Below are 20,071 nucleotides of genomic sequence, written 5' to 3' on the forward strand. Positions count from 1 at the left end.
GCACCTCTAAACAAGAAACTAGGAACTTAATTTGACCAGTAATGTCAAAATAATCCTGCAGCAACAGGATTTTAACATTTAGTCCATAATGTTGCTTGATATGTGCTTCGGCTATTAGCTGGACAAAAGTAGGCTACAGGCTACATGAAAAGTGCAATACGGTTAATATACCATGCGTTAGTGCAGGTTTTCAGTGAATTTATTAATAAAAAAATGTAACAAAAATCATAATTATAAGATAAAAAGATAAAGAATATTAAGGTGTAGGTGTAGCTGAAATACACAGAACAAAATATCTGTAGAAAGGATAGATAAAAAGCAGTTCTAAATTTGGTCTCTCACAGAGAGAATGTTACACCAGGATGAGACGCCACATCTGATTACTCAATTCTAACTGACTATGCAGATTTACTTACGGCCTTGGAGTCTCTTGACAGACACAAAGCCAGTGAAAGCAGGCAAAGAGGACCCATCTCCAAACCTGAAGCCCAGAAGGAACCATGACTCAAGGAGAGAAATAAAAAAAACACTAAGTCAGCCTATGTCCCAGTATTCCTACTGGCAAGACTTCCCTACTGCACTGTGTAGAGGACAAGCAGAGGAACTGGTCTAGCAAATGATTGAAGTAAAAGCGTTGTGAATGTTTGACTAATTTGTGTCAATAAAAGTGATTTTCAGTGGTGTGATTGGCTGATTCTCTTGATGCAACATTAATATGCATACAGTACATTGTGCATGGCATTGGCATGCATTATAACCTGATTACATCTCAATAGATTGCATGCAATGCCTGTTTGTTTTTGTTTGTTCATAATATACAGTTGGGGCCAAAATTTTTGATGAGCAAAAAAATACTATAAAATAATTTATAGAAATATTGAGCTGTATGGTATGCTCGAAAAAAATTAGCAATAAGATTATTTCATACTAATACAATTGTTCAGAGTAAGATATTTTGTTTAACAATGAATACAAAAAATCTATAGCACCCTCCCCTTGTGGTGATAACGACATTTCACATCAGCTATGACTATAGAATATGCACTTCGTTTGATTTAGTTTGCTTTTCTGAAACTCCCCCACAGAAAATATTGTGCACCTGGAAGTTTAAACAATGAAGCCTGTAAGAATTTTTGATAAGCCAATGGTGCTGTTTGAAGAAACATTTCTAAACTTCCCAATTAAATGCTGACTGCAAAGTAAGCCTACCAGGCAGAATGATATCATGATGATTTCTGTCAATCAGGAGGGCATTTGTTTTGCAAACTCTGCCGTCACACGTAGGACATTGTACAGTACAGAAATACTGCTAACTAGGTCTTTTACTGGGTGGCAATTGAATTAAACTACATCCCCTAAAAATGTGTTAAAATGTTTTTTTCCAGACTTAAAAAATGGTTTTCTAATGTGGGTAAAGCATTGTTGTGGACTGAGAATATACAATTGTGGTCGTTTTTCTATATATAAAGTGTGATTTGAGAGTGATAACCTGAAACCTCAAAAAAACTATAGGAAAACCATTTTTCCCATAGGGCCCCTTCCTTTGCCGGGAGGGCCATATTAGAGTATACCCACTTCTTCAGGCACCTCTACACCACTGCATGTCGTCCTGGAGCCAAGCCTGACTGTACCCTGACCAAGTTCAAATCTGCAAAGCATTTATGTATATTGTATGTCCTTGCACACTGCTAGTTCTACATTGGTGGTGATAATTGGACAATTACTTGATTCTGGGCAGCTTTTAGCAAAGTGCAGAATTGCATTCTTGTCAACAAGTCTGTGACTATACACTACCGGTCAAAAGTTGTAGAACACCTACTCATTCAAGGGTTTTTCAATATTTTTGTACTATTTTCTATATTGTACAATAGTTGTGAAGACATTAAAACTACGATATAACACATATGGAATCATGAGGTAGCCAAAAAAGTGTTAAACAAATTAAAATATATTTTATATTTGAGATTCCTCAAATAGCCACCCTTTGCCTCGTGACAGCATTGCACACTCTTGCCATTCTCTCAACCAGCTTCATAAAGTAGTCACCTGGAATGCATTTCAATTAACAGGTGTGTATTACGTTTTACGGAAGACCCAGATGCAGAGTGTCGACGTAACAAAAGTTTATTACTAGAACAGGGGGCAGGCAAAATGACAGGTCAGGGGCAGGCAGAGGTCAGTAATCCAGATCAGAGTCCAAAAGGTACAGAACAGCAGGCAGTCTCAGGGTCAGGGCAGGCAGAGGTCAAAAATCCAGTGTGGTGGGGCAAGATTCAGGACGGCAGGCAGGGTCAGGGCAGGCAGAATGGTCAAAACCGTGAAAACGGGAACTATAGAAAAGACAGACACAAGGCTAAAACCGCTGGTAGGTTTGACGAACAAAACAAACTGGCAACAGATAAACAGAGAAAACAGGTATAAATACACAAGGGATAATGAGGGGAGATGGGAGACGCCTGGAGGGGGGTGGAGACAAGCACAAAGACATGTTAAACATATCAGGGTGTGACAGTGTGCCTTGTTAAAAGTTAATTTGATACGGGGTGGGGGGGTTCTACAGAAGATAGCCCTATTTGGTTAAAGACCAAGTCCATATTATTTCAAGAACTTTGAACGTTTCTTAAAGTGCAGTTGCAAAAACCACCAATAGATATGATGAAACTGGCTCTCATGAGGACCACAACAGGAATGGAAGACCCAGAGTTTCCTCTGCTGCATAGGATAAGTTCATTAGAGATACCAGCCTCAGAAATTGCAGCCCAAATAAATGCTTCACAGAGTTCAATTAACAGACACATCTCAACATGAACTGTTCAGTGGAGACTGTGTGAATCAGGCATTCATGGTCAAATTGCTGCAAAGAAACCGCTACTAAATGACACCAATAAGAAAAAGAGACTTGGGCCAAGAAACACGAGCAATGGACATTAGACCAGTGGATATCTGTTCTTTGGTCTGGAGTCCTAATTGGAGATTTTTGGTTCCAACCAGCCGTGACTAAGTGGGTGAATGGATGATCTCCGCATGAGTAATTCCCACCGTAAAGCATGGAGGAGGAGGTGTTATGGTGTGGGGGTGCTTTGCTGTCTGTGATTTATTTAGAATTCAAGACACACTTAACCAGCATGGCTACCACAGCATTCTGCAGCAATACACCATCCCATCTGTTTGGGTTTAGTGTGACTATAATTGGTTTTTCAACAGGACAATGACCCAACCCACCTCCAGGCTGTGTAAGGGCTATTTTACTAAGAAGGAGAGTGCTGGAGTGCTGTATCAGATGACCTGGCCTCCACAATCACCCGATATCAACCCAATTGAGACAGGTTGGGATGAGTCGGACCGCAGAGTGAGGAGAAGCAGCCAACAAGTGCTCAGCATATGTGGGAACTCCGTCAAGTCTGTTGGAAAGCATTCCAGGTGAAGCTGGTTGAGAGAATGCCAAGAGTGTGCAAAGCTGCCATTAGGCAAAGGGTGGCTATTTGAAGAATCTCAAATAGAAAATATTTGTTTAACACTTTTTTGGTTGCTACATGATTCCATATGTGTCATTTCATAGATTTGATGTCTTCACTATTATTCTACAGTGTAGAAAATAGTAAAATAAATAAAAACCCTTGAATGAGTAGGTGTTCTAAAACCTTTGACCGGTAGTTTTTATGTTTTATTGTCAAAGACCTGGTGGTGTAGCAGGACATGTAGGTTACTAGCAACCAAAAGGTTATAAGTTCAAATCACAGTTAAGGCTGAATCCCATGTCTGGTCACAGTACGAAATGAGACAAGATTCTTTACATGAATTTAAATCCAAATAGAGTAGCATACTGTCATTTGATTGAAATTACACCTTCAAGTTGTTGTGTATACTTTAGGCAAAGTGCAAAAATAAATGCTTGGCAATGTGTACAGCCAACGACAGTTATGTTTTCTGACCTGGTTGCGCAGCAGCAACTTTAGGTAGCTAGCAACCAAGAGGTTGTGAGTTAGAATTACAAGGCAGGTTGAGTCCCAAGTAATCAGCGTACAGCAGCATACTTTTCTTTAACATTAGCACCTTCATTTCGCTGTAAAAATAGAGAAACTTGTAGATTTACTGTATTTTCACCATAACTATACTAAACCCTTCAGGGGATAATGACACAACGTTCAATGAATGTCCTAAATACGTTCTTGGGGACGTCTCTGGACAAAGTGGAACAACACAAATCCTCCAGGTGACAACGACTGTTAAATTGAATTAATGTCAATTGTGCCTTTTAAATTAAAATATTTATTTATTTTATCACGTGAATTTCATGTGTTTTTATTTCCCCGTAAGGCAACCCACTACTCAAGCAACATTATGGACTAAACGTTCAAATGCTGTTTCCTGTGTGTTTGTTGGTGTGTGTGTGTGTATATGTTCTCTGTAGGGTTTACATGGTAGCCATTTCTGCAGTGATCCGTGCAGACTCCGAGGTCAAACTTTGTGCCAGCCTTCTGCAGCCCAACGAGACCCTGGTAATGAACATATCTCTGATCGCCAATGAGCAGATCAAAATACTTCTCCAGGAGAGTTCTGACCAAGAGTTTCACCGCTGCTTCCAGTTTCAGGTCAGCTCAGCACTGGTCGACATCCAGAACCATTCAATAAGAGTGTACTTTCTCTGCTTTGTGATGCATCTCTTCATTTTAGTTCTTACCAACTGAGCCGCACAGGACCATGTGTTATTGCTTCATTGTCTTGCTGATAAGCCCCTCGTGTGGAGAGAGATGAATTGCAAAACTTTAAGGTGAAGGTTTGAGGTGAAACGTTTCTATCGACAGAGGAGAGAAAGGTCATGATTAAACCCTACAGTCTGATGACATTCATCCAAACAGATAAACCAATCTACAACCCAGGGCACACAGGTAATTTTACACAGAGCCAGTACACAATTAATCTGCTTGCTAAGAAACAGGACAATTAGGTGGTATCATGTTTCTATGATGGTTTTCTCTTTCATCACATGTTGCTCCTAAGAGACACCTGCAACAGCACCATCATAAAGATAAAATCCACCGTGGGTTCACTGAGCATATGTACCCTGGAGTTTGAACCAACATACTACATGTTGTAAGGTGTTCCTCTCCTGGACATTATCATTGGGTATTGATAGTGTAAATATTTTCAGTAAACTTGCATTGCAGTTTTTATTGATCTGCAATTGGTTGAATTGGGACGTTAGTACCAACAGTGTAAAATATTATCCAGAGTAGCTATCAAAAGTTTGTCCTCCAAAATTCTGTTAACTTTCCCTAAAATCCCTGCTTTTCCAGAAATCCCAGTTGAACAATTCCTGATATCTGGAAATCCTTCAAAATTATGTTTCTAAAGCTCTCATTGAGTGCTTGTCTTTGTCTTTTCTTTGTCTTTTTACAGTGCAGTTTAGAGTCATCACCTTGGATACCAGTTTTAGCCCTGTCAATCAGCTGGTGAGTGTTTAAAATGTGAAACATTGAATATCGAAAACAATTACTTATTTGGTCTTCCTTTAGAACGGTTTCTCCACTATTTCAAATGAAAAGACAGATACAGAGGAATCACAAGGATCACAACATCATAACACTGTGTGACGGGTTGGGGTTAATGCCCTGCGATAGACTAGCGTCCTGTCCAGGCTGCCTCAAGATACTGAAACAGGAGATGGGCACCTGCCCCATAGACAAGGACAAGGATTATTATGTACAATATACGGTAAAATCGTATTTTAAACTAGCTAACACATGTCATAAACATCTCATTTGTACTTCATGAACAATAAGGCTTTGGAAATGGGAAATGTTTCGAACAACTATTGGGCAAAGTTAGCCTGTTTGTGTAGCCTGTGTATGATAAGGCTACACAAACAGTTGAGACACATCACTCAGAGCAAACATACTGTACATGTCTGCGTGGGTGGATTTCAAGGTCCTCAAACATTCACCACAAGTCACGGTGTTTTCCACTCAAATACAGTGCCTTGCGAAAGCATTCGGCCCCCTTGAACTTTGCGACCTTTTGCCACATTTCAGGCTTCAAACATAAAGATATAAAACTGTATTGTTTTGTGAAGAATCAACAATAAGTGGGACACAATCATGACCGAAACGGCGTTCCATCCTCCATAACTATGTGAATGGGTTGGAACCTCGGGCTGTCCAGCCAGTCACTTTTTCCTCACTGTAGCAATTCATTGGGTATTGAGCGGGAAAATAGAGACTACAACGAAACAAGGCAGAGTTACGGTGCATGCAGGCATCATTCATTTCGGAATTTAGATTAATTTTCACATAACTGTCTGCCTGATAGACCTACAAAGTAGTGAAACAGTGAACCCCTTCGGGCCAAAATAACTTTTAATGTACTTGCCCACGGTCCCAGATTCAGGATCGGTTAAATATGGTATCTCTTGATTTATTTATTTATTTTTCCAAGATGGCATAGCAGTTCAGACGTCTTTTGTCCTCGTCTTGTCATGTCCCGTGTATATATATATATTTACAACTTTTTTTCACATACCTTTTTATATATATTTTTTTATTTTCCATAAACTCATCTTCAAAACACTCTCCTGCAACCTGCCTCACCAATTTATATTTATAAAAAAAGTATTATTTACCTCAAATCTGTAATCCTCCAAGAAGCTAGCCAGAAGCTAATCCAGAAGCTAATCAGAAGCTAGTTAGCTTCTTTACTGGCTAATCGTTAGTATTCAGCTAATCACGGTGTGTGGTCATCAGCTATCCTTTAGCTCGAAAATCTATCGCCAGTTTTGTACGGCTCGGAACGGAACATACCGGACCAATTTTTCTCTCCATGTCCCTGGATTTCAACCGCTAACTCTGGACATTCATACCTGGATCTCACAGCTAGCTAGCTGCTATCCGTGTGACTCGGCTTTCGTCGATTCCGGAGTAAACATAAATTATTCCGGAGCTAGCCAGCTGAAGCGTTCCATCAATCACTCCTGGGCTACAATCACCTATCCGGACCCGTTTTATTGCCTACGCGGAGCCCCACCGGGCCTTCACAACTGGACTGCCGACGTTATCTACCCGAAGGAGTTATCCGGCTGGCTCCTCCGTCGCAACGTTACCTGAACGCCCATCTGCGGCCCGCTAACCGTTAGCTGTCTTATCGGCTGCTATCTGAATAGACAATCGGACAATTTATTTATTTATTTTTATTATTATTATTATTATTTTTTCTTCTTGGGCCTCTATAACTATATCTATTGTTTTTTTTGTTGTTGTGTGATTTGGATTAATCCCCTCTACCACACGGAACCCCACTAATCTACTGACGGAACGCAAGAGGTGGCTAATAACAGACCTCCATCCTATGCTAGCTTGCTACCGATGGCCTGGCTAGCTGTCTAAATCGCCGTGACCCCCAACCAACCTCTCTACTCACTGGACCCTTTTGATCACTCGACTAAGCATGCCTCTCCTTAATGTCAATATGCCTTGTCCATTGCTGTTCTGGTTAGTGTTTATTGGCTTATTTCACTGTAGAGCCTCTAGTCCTGCTCACTATACCATATCCAACCTATTAGTTCCACCACCCACACATGCAATGACATCTCTTGGTTTCAATGATGTTTCTAGAGACAATATCTCTCTCTTCATCACTCAATACCTAGGTTTACCTCCGCTGTATTCATATCCTACCATACCTTTGTCTGTACATTATACCTTGATGCTATTTTATCGCCCCCAGAAACCTCCTTTTACTCTCTGTTCCAGACGTTCTAGACGACCAATTCTTATTGCTTTTAGCAATACCCTTATTTTACTCCTCCTCTGTTCCTCTGGTGATGTAGAGGTGAATCCAGGCCCTGCAGTGCCTAGCTCCACTCCTATTCCCCAGGCGCTCTCTTTTGACGACTTCTGTAACCGTAATAGCCTTGGTTTCATGCATGTTAACATTAGAAGCCTCCTCCCTAAGTTTGTTCTATTCGCTGCTTTAGCACACTCTGCCTACCCGGATGTTCTAGCTGTGTCTGCATCCTGGTTTAGGAAGACCACCAAAAATTCTGAAATTTTAATCCCAAACTACAACATTTTCAGACAAGATAGAACTGCCAAAGGGGGCGGTGTTGCAATCTACTGCAATCTACTGCTTTGCTCTGGACACCATATGTGAACTGATTGCCCCCCATCTATCTTCAGAGCTCGTGCTGCTAGGCAACCTAAACTGGAACATGCTTAACACCCCAGCCATCCTACAATCTAAACTTGATGCCCTCAATCTCACACAAATTATCAATGAACCTACCAGGTACCTCCCCAAAGCCTTAAACACGGGCACCCTCATAAATATCATCCTAACCAACTTGCCCTCTAAATACACCTCTGCTGTCTTCAACCAAGATCTCAGCGATCACTGCCTCATTGCCTGCATCCGTAATGGGTCAGCGGTCAAACGACCTCCACTCATCACTGTCAAACGCTCCCTGAAACACTTCAGCGAGCAGGCCTTTCTAATCGACCTGGCTGGGGTATCCTGGAAGGATATTGATCTCATCCCGTCAGTAGAGGATGCCTGGATATATTTATCTTCCTAACCATCTTAAATAAACATGCCCCATTCAAGAAATTTAGAACCAGGAACAGATATAGCCCTTGGTTCTCCCCAGACCTGACTGCCCTTAACCAACACAAAAACATCCTATGGCGTTCTGCATTAGCATCGAACAGCCCCCGTGATATGCAGCTGTTCAGGGAAGCTAGAAACCATTGTACACAGGCAGTTAGAAAAGCTAAGGCTAGCTTTTTCAAGCAGAAATTTGCTTCCTGCAACACTAACTCAAAAAAGTTCTGGGACACTGTAAAGTCCATGGAGAATAAGAACACCTCCTCCCAGCTGCCCACTGCACTGAAGATAGGAAACACTGTCACCACTGATAAATCCACCATAATTGAGAATTTCAATAAGCATTTTTCTACGGCTGGCCATGCTTTCCACCTGGCTACTCCTACCCCGGTCAACAGCACTGCACCCCCCACAGCAACTCGCCCAAGCCTTCCCCATTTCTCCTTCTCCCAAATCCGTTCAGCTGATGTTCTGAAAGAGCTGCAAAATCTGGACCCTTACAAATCAGCCGGGCTAGACAATCTGGACCCTTTCTTTCTAAAATGATCTGCCGAAATTGTTACCACCCCTATTACTAGCCTGTTCAACCTCTCTTTTGTGTCGTCTGAGATTCCCAAAGATGCAGCTGCGGTCATCCCCCTCTTCAAAGGGGGGGACACTCTTGACCCAAACTGCTACAGACCTATATCTATCCTACCATGCCTTTCTAAGGTCTTCGAAAGCCAAGTCAACAAACAGATAACTGACCATTTCGACTCTCACCATACCTTCTCTGCTATGCAATCTGGTTTCAGAGCTGGTCATGGGTGCACCTCAGCCACGCTCAAGGTCCTAAATGATATCTTAACCGCCATCGATAAGAAACATTACTGTGCAGCCGTATTCATTGATCTGGCCAAGGCTTTCGACTCTGTCAATCACCACATCCTCATCGGCAGACTCGACAGCCTTGGTTTCTCAAATGATTTCCTCGCCTGGTTCACCAACTACTCTGATAGAGTTCCGTGTGTCAAATCGGAGGGTCTGCTGTCCGGACCTCTGGCAGTCTCTATGGGGGTGCCACAGGGTTCAATACTTGGACCGACTCTCTTCTCTGTATACATCAATGAGGTTGCTCTTGCTGCTGGTGAGTCTCTGATCCACCTCTACGCAGACGACACCATTCTGTATACTTCTGGCCCTTCTTTGGACACTGTGTTAACAACCCTCCAGGCAAGCTTCAATGCCATACAACTCTCCTTCCGTGGCCTCCAATTGCTCTTAAATACAAGTAAAACTAAATGCATGCTCTTCGTCCGATCGCTACCTGCACCTGCCCGCCTGTCCAACATCACTACTCTGGACGGCTCTGACTTAGAATACGTGGACAACTACAAATACTTAGGTGTCTGGTTAGACTGTAAACTCTCCTTCCAGACCCATATCAAACATCTCCAATCCAAAGTTAAATCTAGAATTGGCTTCCTATTTCGCAACAAAGCATCCTTCACTCATGCTGCCAAACATACCCTTGTAAAACTGACCATCCTACCAATCCTCGACTTTGGCGATGTCATTTACAAAATAGCCTCCAATACCCTACTCAACAAATTGGATGCAGTCTATCACAGTGCAATCCGTTTTGTCACCAAAGCCCCATATACTACCCACCATTGCGACCTGTACGCTCTCGTTGGCTGGCCCTTGCTTCATACTCGTCGCCAAACCCACTGGCTCCATGTCATCTACAAGACCCTGTTAGGTAAAGTCCCCCCTTATCTCAGCTCGCTGGTCACCATAGCATCTCCCACCTGTAGCACATGCTCCAGCAGGTATATATCTCTAGTCACCCCCAAAACCAATTCTTTCTTTGGCCGCCTCTCCTTCCAGTTCTCTGCTGCCAATGACTGGAACGAACTACAAAAATCTCTGAAACTGGAAACACTTATCTCCCTCACTAGCTTTAAGCACCAACTGTCAGAGCAGCTCACAGATTACTGCACCTGTACAAATCCAAATCTAAATCCAATTTTATTTGTCACATACACATGGTTAGCAGATGTTAATGTGAGTGTAGCGAAATGCTTGTGCTTCTAGTTCCGACAATGCAGTAATAACCAACAAGTAATCTAGCTAACAATTCCAAAACTACTACCTTATAGACGCAAGTGTAAGGGGATAAAGAATATGTACATAAAGATATATGAATGAGTGATGGTACAGAGCGGCATAGGCAAGATACAGTAGATGGTATTGAGTACAGTATATACATATGAGATGAGTATGTAAACAAAGTGGCATAGTTAAAGTGACTAGTGATACATGTATTACATAAAGATGCAGTAGATGATATAGAGTACAGTATATATACGTATACATATGAGATGAATAATGTAGGGTATGTAAACATTATATTAGGTAGCATTGTTTAAAGTGGCTAGTGATATATTTTACATAATTTCCCATCAATTCCCATTATTAAAGTGGCTGGAGTTGAGTGAGTGTGTTGGCAGCAGCCACTCAATGTTAGTGGTGGCTGTTTAACAGTCTGATGGCCTTGAGATGCTGTTTTTCAGTCTCTCGGTCCCAGCTTTGATGCACCTGTACTGACCTCGCCTTCTGGATGATAGCGGGGTGAACAGGCAGTGGCTTGGGTGGTTGTTGTCCTTGATGATCTTTATGGCCTTCCTGTGACATCGGGTGGTGTAGGTGTCCTGGAGGGCAGGTAGTTTGCCCCCGGTGATGCGTTGTGCAGACCTCACTACCCTCTGGAGAGCCTTACGGGTTGTGGGCGGAGCAGTTGCCGTACCAGGCGGTGATACAGCCCGACAGGATGCTCTCGATTGTGCATCTGTAGAAGTTTGCGAGTGCTTTTGGTGACAAGCCGAATTTCTTCAGCCTCCTGAGTTTGAAGAGGCGCTGCTGCGCCTTCTTCACGATGCTGTCTGTGTGGGTGGACCAATTCAGTTTGTCTGTGATGTGTACGCCGAGGAACTTAAAACTTACTACCCTCTCCACTACTGTTCCATCGATGTGGATAGGGGGGTGTTCCCTCTGCTGTTTCCTGAAGTCCACAATCATCTCCTTAGTTTTGTTGACGTTGAGTGTGAGGTTATTTTCCTGACACCACACTCCGAGGGCCCTCACCTCCTCCCTGTAGGCCGTCTCGTCGTTGTTGGTAATCAAGCCTACCACTGTTGTGTCGTCCGCAAACTTGATGATTGAGTTGGATGCGTGCGTGGCCACGCAGTCGTGGGTGAACAGGGAGTACAGGAGAGGGCTCAGAACGCACCCTTGTGGGGCCCCAGTGTTGAGGATCAGCGGGGTGGAGATGTTGTTGCCTACCCTCACCACCTGGGGGCGGCCCGTCAGGAAGTCCAGTACCCAGTTGCACAGGGCGGGGTCGAGGCCCAGGGTCTCGAGCTTGATGACGAGCTTGGAGGGCACTATGGTGTTAAATGCCGAGCTGTAGTCGATGAACAGCATTCTCACATAGGTATTCCTCTTGTCCGGATGGGTTAGGGCAGTGTGCAGTGTGGTTGAGATTGCATCGTCTGTGGACCTATTTGGGTGGTAAGCAAATTGGAGTGGGTCTAGGGTGTCAGGTAGGGTGGAAGTGATATGGTCCTTGACTAGTCTCTCAAAGCACTTCATGATGACGGAAGTCGTTTAGCTCAGTTACCTTAACTTTCTTGGGAACAGGAACAATGGTGGCCCTCTTGAAGCATGTGGGAACAACAGACTGGGATAGGGATTGATTGAATATGTCCGTAAACACACCAGCCAGCTGGTCTGCGCATGCTCTGAGGGCGCGGCTGGGGATGCCGTCTGGGCCTGCAGCCTTGCGAGGGTTGACACGTTTAAATGTTTTCCTCACGTCGGCTGCAGTGAAGGAGAGTCCGCATGTTTTAGTTGCAGGCCGTGTCAGTGGCACTGTATTGTCCTCAAAGCGGGCAAAAAAGTTATTTAGTCTGCCTGGGAGCAAGACATCCTGGTCCGTGAAGGGGCTGGTTTTCTTTTTGTAATCCGTGATTGACTGTAGACCCTGCCACATACCTCTTGTGTCTGAGCCGTTGAATTGAGATTCTACTTTGTCTCTATACTGACGCTTAGCTTGTTTGATTGCCATGTGGAGGGAATAGTTACACTGTTTGTATTCGGTCATGTTTCTGGTCACCTTGCCCTGATTAAAAGCAGTGGTTCGTGCTTTCAGTTTCACGCTAATGCTGCCATCAATCCACGGTTTCTGGTTTGGGAATGTTTTAATCGTTGCTATGGGAACGACATCTTCAACGCACGTCGAATCAGCGTATTCGTCAATGTTGTTGTCTGACGCAATACGAAACATATCCCAGTCCACGTGATGGAAGCAGTCTTGGAGTGTGGAATCAGATTGGTCGGACCAGCGTTGAACAGACATAGCCCACCTATAATTTAGCCCAAACAACTACCTCTTTCCCTACTGAATTTAATTAATTAATTAATTTTGCTCCTTTGCACCCCATTATTTTTATTTCTACTTTGCACATTCTTCCATTGCAAATCTACCGTTCCAGTGTTTTACTTGCTATATTGTATTTACTTTGCCACCATGGCCTTTTTTTGCCTTTACCTCCCTTATCTCACCTCATTTGCTCACATCGTATATAGACTTGTTTATACTGTATTATTGACTGTATGTTTGTTTTACTCCATGTGTAACTCTGTGTCGTTGTATGTGTCGAACTGCTTTGCTTTATCTTGGCCAGGTCGCAATTGTAAATGAGAACTTGTTCTCAACTTGCCTACCTGGTTAAATAAAGGTGAAATAAAATAATAAATAAATAAAATACCAGTGGTGTGGTTAAACTGCTGATCCTAGATCTGCACAGTTGATGAAGCCCGGTAAAGATGGCCACAAATCTAGATCCGTTTGATTTCTTACCCGGCGCAATTTCGCGGAGCAGTGGAATGATAAACAGGCCTAATCCGCTATTGAGCGCGCCAGACGGTGTAAATGAAGCGCACCGAAAAGTTGGTACATGCGCAGACCATTCAGTCATTGGCGCAGACAGCCAGTAATGTTGACAAACAACTGGGGAGGGGCCAATTGCACGGTAAGTAGCTACAATTTTCCGTTCTTGTATGTAGCTATTTTCTTCGATGTTTTAAGCAGTGTTGTACAAATACCATATATTGGACATTTGCTTGGCGTTATTACTGGCTAAATAGCTAGTTTACGTTAAATCATAACATTAGCTATAGCAAAGATGCTTTGTGACCTGTCGCAGCTTGAAGGAACCGCTGGAATAATGCAGCTTTATGCTAATGCTAGCTACATATTTGTCATTTATACAAGTAAACATCGGTATGTGTGTTGGTTAGTTAACTTACTACTTTAGAAAGCTGGATTCGGCATTTAGAATTTTTATATTTCGTTGCAGCTGTTTGCATGACGTCTTCAGCAATATAATGCATCTGCTAAAGTTACCGGGTAATGTTCGCTAGTTATTTGTTGAATGAGGTACTACGCTCGCGGCTACATTGTAGTGTGTAACGTTGACTAACTACTGAAGGGGCCTAAAGAGTACTGTTATCACTTCAATTAAACACACAGTATATTTCCTTGAAGGCTTTCTAGATTCTAGTTGAATACACGCAGAGCCTGTATCAATTGTTTGGATATCAGAGGTTTTAGGTTTGTGATTGGGTTTCTGTAGCCTAGTTTGTTTCCCCCCCAAAATAACCAACTTGTCCATTTTCCTCAAGCCTGTTTATCTCCCGGGTGAATGAAGGAGATTCTCTTTCCAGTTGACACCGTGAAAATGAAGGGGTGAGCCAAAAATACATGTATTTAACCATCATCAATGTTTAGCCAAAGCTACTTCCACATGATTTGTTGTAATACATTTGAGTGTTGGGCTTGATGATCAAATCAATTTGATTTGTCACATACACATGGTTAGCAGATGTTAATGCGAGTGTAGCGAAATGCTTGTGCTTCTAGTTCCGACAATACAGTAGTAACCAACGAGTAATCTAGCTAACAATTCCACAACTACTACCTTATACACTCAAGTGTAAAGGGATAAAGAATATGTACATAAAGATCATATTCTAGTACAAGTTGAAAGAGCGGTGTGTTACTGTGTATTATCATTGTTCTTCTCATTTTGTTATGTAGTCAACAGAAAAGTCCAGACCCGGATGAAAGTGCACATGTCATTGAAGAAGGTAGCGAATGTCATGTGGAAAGGAAATAATGCCCCTCAAAACATCAGAAGACACCCATGGTATTTTCTTGCTTATATTATAGAGTTTTTTTGCTCTTTCAGGTGCAGTGGCTACAGCTGATGACCCATCAGCTGCCATCGCCACCATTCAGTCTGCCGCCACCTTCTCCTCAGAGCATCCCATAAAGTATCTATTCAAGACGGAGGGAGCTGGGGGGCAGGTAGGGGAGCTGTACTACCCTCCCGCTGGGCAGGTACAGTTAGGGAGAGCATACTCTACAGGGCTCACTAGATCTAGCTGAAGTCTCTGAGCTAGAGCTCTGAGCCCAGCCAATGCCCATCCACAGTTTTCTGAGGCTCAGTCTTCTGTCATTACTAATGACCGATTTGATGTTTCGCCCAGCAAACCTGTGTGTTTTCTTTTTGCTGAAGGTGACATACAGAGTCATCCAGGTGTCTGATGGACAGTTGGAGGCTCAAAGTGATGGAGCCACAGCGGTCAGTGTGCTCACTGGATTCCCTGCAGCCACACAACCTATGACCCAGGTGAGAATTTATACGAGCAGGACTTGGGGCTCTCCCAGCGGGAAACACTGGTTTGAAATTATGCCAGAATGAGTAATTTCAACCTGCTTCTGGTTGTAATTACATACATTTGAACCAGTTTTGTCCACCAGGCTAGTAGTATTCAATCAGATTCTGTAAATCAAACAGCATTGTTTTTCATCTGGGATAATACAGATGATCTACTCTATTCCTCTACTTCTACTCCTTACTGTATACAGTTCTGATTGTTATTCAACACTGACAAAGGTGTCCTCTTACTGTAGGCTGTGTTCTCTCAGTCCGAGGGGTTGGAAGGGGACGGCACTGAGACGCATTACACCTACTACCCTGCCACCATCGCTGATACTTCACCAGGCACCATGGTAACCAGCGTGGTGCAGGCATCTGATACACATCTAAGTCAGAGCACTCCCACTGGTGAGGAGATTAAGGAGACTCAATCACATAGAATGAATAGATCCCATTTCTATGCTCCACCAGGTTATGCATTTATTTCCAATTGGCTTTCCATTTGGATTGACATTTGATATTGATACATTTATATGGACCATTTGGATTGAAGGAAGCAAGGGACTTCTTTGTTCTTTGTTTCAGGGCAGTTGTATGTGATGATGTCCCCCCAGGAAGTGCTGACTGGAGCCAACCAGAGGTCCATTGCACCTCGCACACAACCTTACAACACGTAAGCTGCCATTTTGATCAGTACAGTAGGTACTGGACTGGAGAAGCCAGGAGAATCATCACAGTTACCATACTAGTTAGTCACACTGTCCCGTGCACATTCATGTTTCTTTTTGTGTTGGGTCTTAATTACTTAGCCTTGTTACTGTTTTAGCTGCACATAGGTAAGTATACTGTGTATGACAATGGTTTCCATGGTAATATCTGTTTATTCATGTCTATACTGATTGTGTCTTGCAGAAAATCAGAGGTCCCACGCACTTCTAGAGATGACAAAAGGCGAGCCCAGCACAACGAGGGTGAGACCTAGATAGCCATCATAAATTACTCATACAATACTTCATATGAAATGTCTATTAAATGCTAGTTGGGTTTGCATGTCACGTTGAGCTCAGAATCATATGTTGCCCTGCTTGCCTACTGAAATGTGTTATTGTGTAATTTGTCTCCAAGTTGAACGTAGACGCAGGGACAAGATCAACAACTGGATTGTTACGCTCTCAAAGACCATCCCAGACTGCAACATTGACCCTACCAAGTCAGGGCAGGTCAGTATCAGTAATGAGGTCAGTATCACCATAAAATGGGTCACACTCTAGTCTCATGGGTATGGCCAGGAGTTTTTCCTGAACATGTCAACTGACTAGAAAGAATTTAGCTATAAAAATGAGGACCTAGAGTTTTTCCATGTCAGAACACATTCTCTGGAAAAACATCCTGGCCCTACATGGGAGAGGGTGACACGGTCCTTCTGTTTTGGTCCAGAGTAAAGGTGGGATCCTCTCCAAAGCCTGTGACTATATCCAGGAGCTTCGGCAGAACAACCTTAGACTAGGGGATGACCTAAGCACCCTGGAAAGGCTCAGAATGGACAACCAACTACTGAGGCAGGAGGTAAGACCCTCTGGCTGTGTTTACACAGGCAGCCCAATTCTGAGCTGATCGGATTGGTCTAAAGACCAATAAGTGGGAAAAGATCATTATTGGGCTGCCTGTGTAAATGCAGCCTACTATGATTCATTCACGCTTTGTAATCGGTTCAAATTAGGTTCAGGTTTGGATTTTGCTGATTAGGCTGTAGGATTAGTGAGTGAGAGATTTTTGTTCTATCATCAATCCTGTTCACCTACTTAATGCAACACTAATGGTATGCAATCACACATAACCACAGAAAAAAAAGTGTGTTGGAGATTTGACAGCATTGTAGTCAGACTGCGCAACATCACTGATCTACGAATCACTGTCCATCCAAACAACAACATATTAACTACTTATAAAGTGATCAAAGTTAGGGGGTCTGCACCTCGCTGTGCTCAAACTGTACCCCTCAAACATGCTGAAAATGTAACTTGCAAACAAAATACCAAACCATAGGATAGTTTTTCACAAATCCATGCTTCAGCTGTAATAATAGGCTTTGAATGAGCTGCTTTTTCCCTCCAATTTTGCACAGGTAGAAGACTGGAAATCCAAGAACCAGATTCTGAGGAACCAGATGCGACAGAATGGCATTGTTGGAGCAGCAACGGCAGACGCTCAGTGATGGGTAGTCAGGGGAGAAGAAGGATGTTAGATCATAGAATTTGAATATCTCAGTGGAGGAATGGTAGAATTACCTTGTGACAGAACTTTTGACCCCAAACCAGAAGAAAATTCTCACTTCACTATAAAATCAGTCTGAAGGAGTTTGCAGATAGGTCATTAAATGGTCACATTTTACATACGGAAAACCATCTTATAAGTAAAGATTTTTCCCGCAGCTATTCAGCTGTCATGTACATACAATTGTTTAGCTTTTTTACCTTTGACACAATTGCGCTTCATTGTATCAAGTATATTTAGTAACTCTTAGTGTAAGTCTCAAAATATATTTACATTTGATACATCTAGTATCAGATGTCCCCACTTCCAGAAATGGCTCAGCACTTTGTTTTTTAAAAGTTGTCAGTGGAATATGTATTACAATGATATACATATTGTAATAAAGGATATTTGTATTGGTAAATGATGAGGGAACTTCACAATTGAGTGAAAAACGTAATGGGATTGAGAGCTTTCTGTTCTGTTCGCTTATTGAATCCACTATGAACATCAGTTGTATCATTCTGAGTTTTCATTTCATCATTAGCTAACCTAGTACATAATGTATGATTGTCATTAGCATTTTTAATTAAACAAAAATGTACAAGTAATATGGACGTATGAACTACATTTTCTAACTTGACTGTTTCCTGAATGCATGTAATATATGGGAACTCGTCGGAGACTGGCCCTTTAAGAATTAGGCTACAGTGTCGCAGCCACATTTCGACTTGAAATTCTATGGGTTCACAATTTAGCCGTTTATTGTACCCTATCGCATAAACCAATGTATTTGATGTCGTTTACAAGCGAATAAGACTAGGGCCAAGAAAAGTCTATGCATTTTATTGGTAGCTGGCCACACCACCGTTCTATAAGCTCAGATGAAGGTAAGTTGTTTATGTGAGCAGGCGAGGTTTTGGTGCAGAGTTCGCATACGTGGTTGGTCCATTTCACAACACAAGCAGGTCAATGCACACAAACATACTGCACTTAAATAATACCAAATCAGACTTTCCGCCGCACAAGGTAGGCAAACTACCAGAATAATGCAAAGATGTAGTTTAGTTTTCTCAGGAAGAAAATGGTATGTTCAATGACAGCGTTCAGTCAGTCTCGGAGTGTTACGTAAGTCTCCCTATTCGCCTTCATGACTGTAGGGCAGGCTGAGGTGTGAGCGAGAGGGCGATAACTGGTCACTATGCTAAAGGCCTGTTGAAATATATTCAAGTATCAACATATTTTGGGGGAATATTATTTGAAGAAGAGTAAAGGTGTGCCACAACTGACAAACCCACATCCCTTTACTTCAATATTTGTCATTTTTCTAGAATGATGTCATGTTTGTATGGGCAGCAGACTGGGGTACCAAATGCAATGTTGTCTGGGATAGGAGAAAATCAAATCCTGGATTCCTGGTGGGAGACGTGAACAAATGAGTTATCAGTCAAGTTAATGACTGTCGACTGTCCTACAGTTTTGCTGTACTACATATCTTATACTCAGTCCCTTATACATAAATACATTATTGAATTCCTTTAACTTTGGAATATCCATTTCTCTCCAGGCAGCAGTTGTGCAGTGAGGTCTATCTGGTCACAAATGCAGACTAGTAAGTACAGTAACATGTAGTAACAGTATTGACACGTGTCTCCCATTCCAGGTATAAGCACTGAGTGCTGGGCAACTGCTAATAACTTCCCTGTGGAGAAAGTAGTGAATGACGGCAGCACCACCCTCGAGGGCCGGCTATGAGCAGGGGCTGATAACTCACAGATTGCAGGGGATATGTTTTGTGCAGACCAGAACTTTGATATTACTCAGGTTGTCCCCTTCTTCAGCTCCAAGGTAAGATATCATATGTGCTCCTTCTGGTGAATAACAACATATACCTCACCTCTGAGAAACTGTAACCAAATTCATAGTGGAGTAGTTTTTTTGGGCCTTGTTTACATGTTAGTATCTCTCTCTTTGACTTAGCATGGAGAGCTGGCCATATACTATGAGCAAGAGGAGGGGGAGAAGAGCAGCTCAAGGGGTATAGTGGGGGTATGCACTGAGACCCACTGGTAGGCAACAGGAAAAATCAATCCATCTTGATACCAATATATTGTTGATAACAGTACTCACATTTGATGACTGTATGGGTCATTTGCCACCAACAGAAAAGTCTAAAAGCCTAGGTATCTCTGTGTATTTTAGGATAACTCGCTTCCTTGAGAAGTCACAGGAGGGAGTGACAGCATTGCGTCTGGCCAGTGTGATGTTCTACTGCCTTACCTCTCAGATTTCATCATCCTGCAGCCACAAGCCCAGACAGGACCTTCAGCAGGTTCTGGGTCAGTAAGGACTGTGAAAACGGCAATGTTTGGGTTCAGTTTTCAATTCAGTGACTTCTGGAAGTGAAATGTATTAATAATTGCCTGTTGTTTTATAGAAGGATTTTCTAGTCATGA

The 20,071-nt window shown here is 42.6% G+C and overlaps 2 protein-coding genes across 9 annotated transcripts in view; one reads left to right on the forward strand and one right to left on the reverse strand.

Annotated features, from left to right (window-relative positions):
- The window catches only part of LOC109905596 (alpha-2-macroglobulin), a 34,846-nt gene extending 34,208 nt beyond the window's left edge, over positions 1 to 638 (reverse strand). Inside the window, exon 1 of one of the 2 annotated variants that reach the window (XM_020503056.2) lies at positions 417 to 638. In XM_020503056.2, coding sequence (XP_020358645.2) covers positions 417 to 502 — 86 coding nt within the window. In that variant the 5' untranslated portion in view covers positions 503 to 638. The remainder of the gene's footprint in view (positions 1 to 416) is intronic. The other variant, XM_031790665.1, reaches the window with a different exon arrangement.
- Positions 639 to 5,405: 4,767 nt separating this feature from the next.
- Positions 5,406 to 18,226, forward strand: LOC109905598 (upstream stimulatory factor 1). Of its 7 annotated transcripts, none has more exons than XM_031790667.1 (11): positions 5,406 to 5,453; positions 14,323 to 14,386; positions 14,738 to 14,787; positions 14,889 to 15,007; positions 15,219 to 15,332; positions 15,617 to 15,770; positions 15,948 to 16,035; positions 16,275 to 16,333; positions 16,488 to 16,582; positions 16,800 to 16,928; positions 17,488 to 18,226. In XM_031790667.1, exons 2-11 carry the CDS (start codon positions 14,343 to 14,345, stop codon positions 17,575 to 17,577), a joined length of 942 nt encoding a protein of 313 aa, XP_031646527.1. In that variant the 5' UTR covers positions 5,406 to 5,453; positions 14,323 to 14,342; the 3' UTR covers positions 17,578 to 18,226. The 7 variants fall into 7 exon arrangements, with proteins under 7 accessions (XP_031646527.1, XP_020358652.1, XP_020358646.1 ...); XM_020503063.2 differs by lacking the exon at positions 5,406 to 5,453 and adding an exon at positions 13,597 to 13,670; XM_020503057.2 differs by lacking the exon at positions 5,406 to 5,453 and adding an exon at positions 13,599 to 13,670 and having other exon boundaries at positions 14,889 to 15,040; positions 16,488 to 16,600.
- The last annotated feature ends 1,845 nt before the right edge of the window (positions 18,227 to 20,071 follow it).

The sequence above is a fragment of the Oncorhynchus kisutch genome, linkage group LG15 (assembly GCF_002021735.2).
Source record: "Oncorhynchus kisutch isolate 150728-3 linkage group LG15, Okis_V2, whole genome shotgun sequence".
NCBI lineage: Eukaryota > Metazoa > Chordata > Actinopteri > Salmoniformes > Salmonidae > Oncorhynchus > Oncorhynchus kisutch.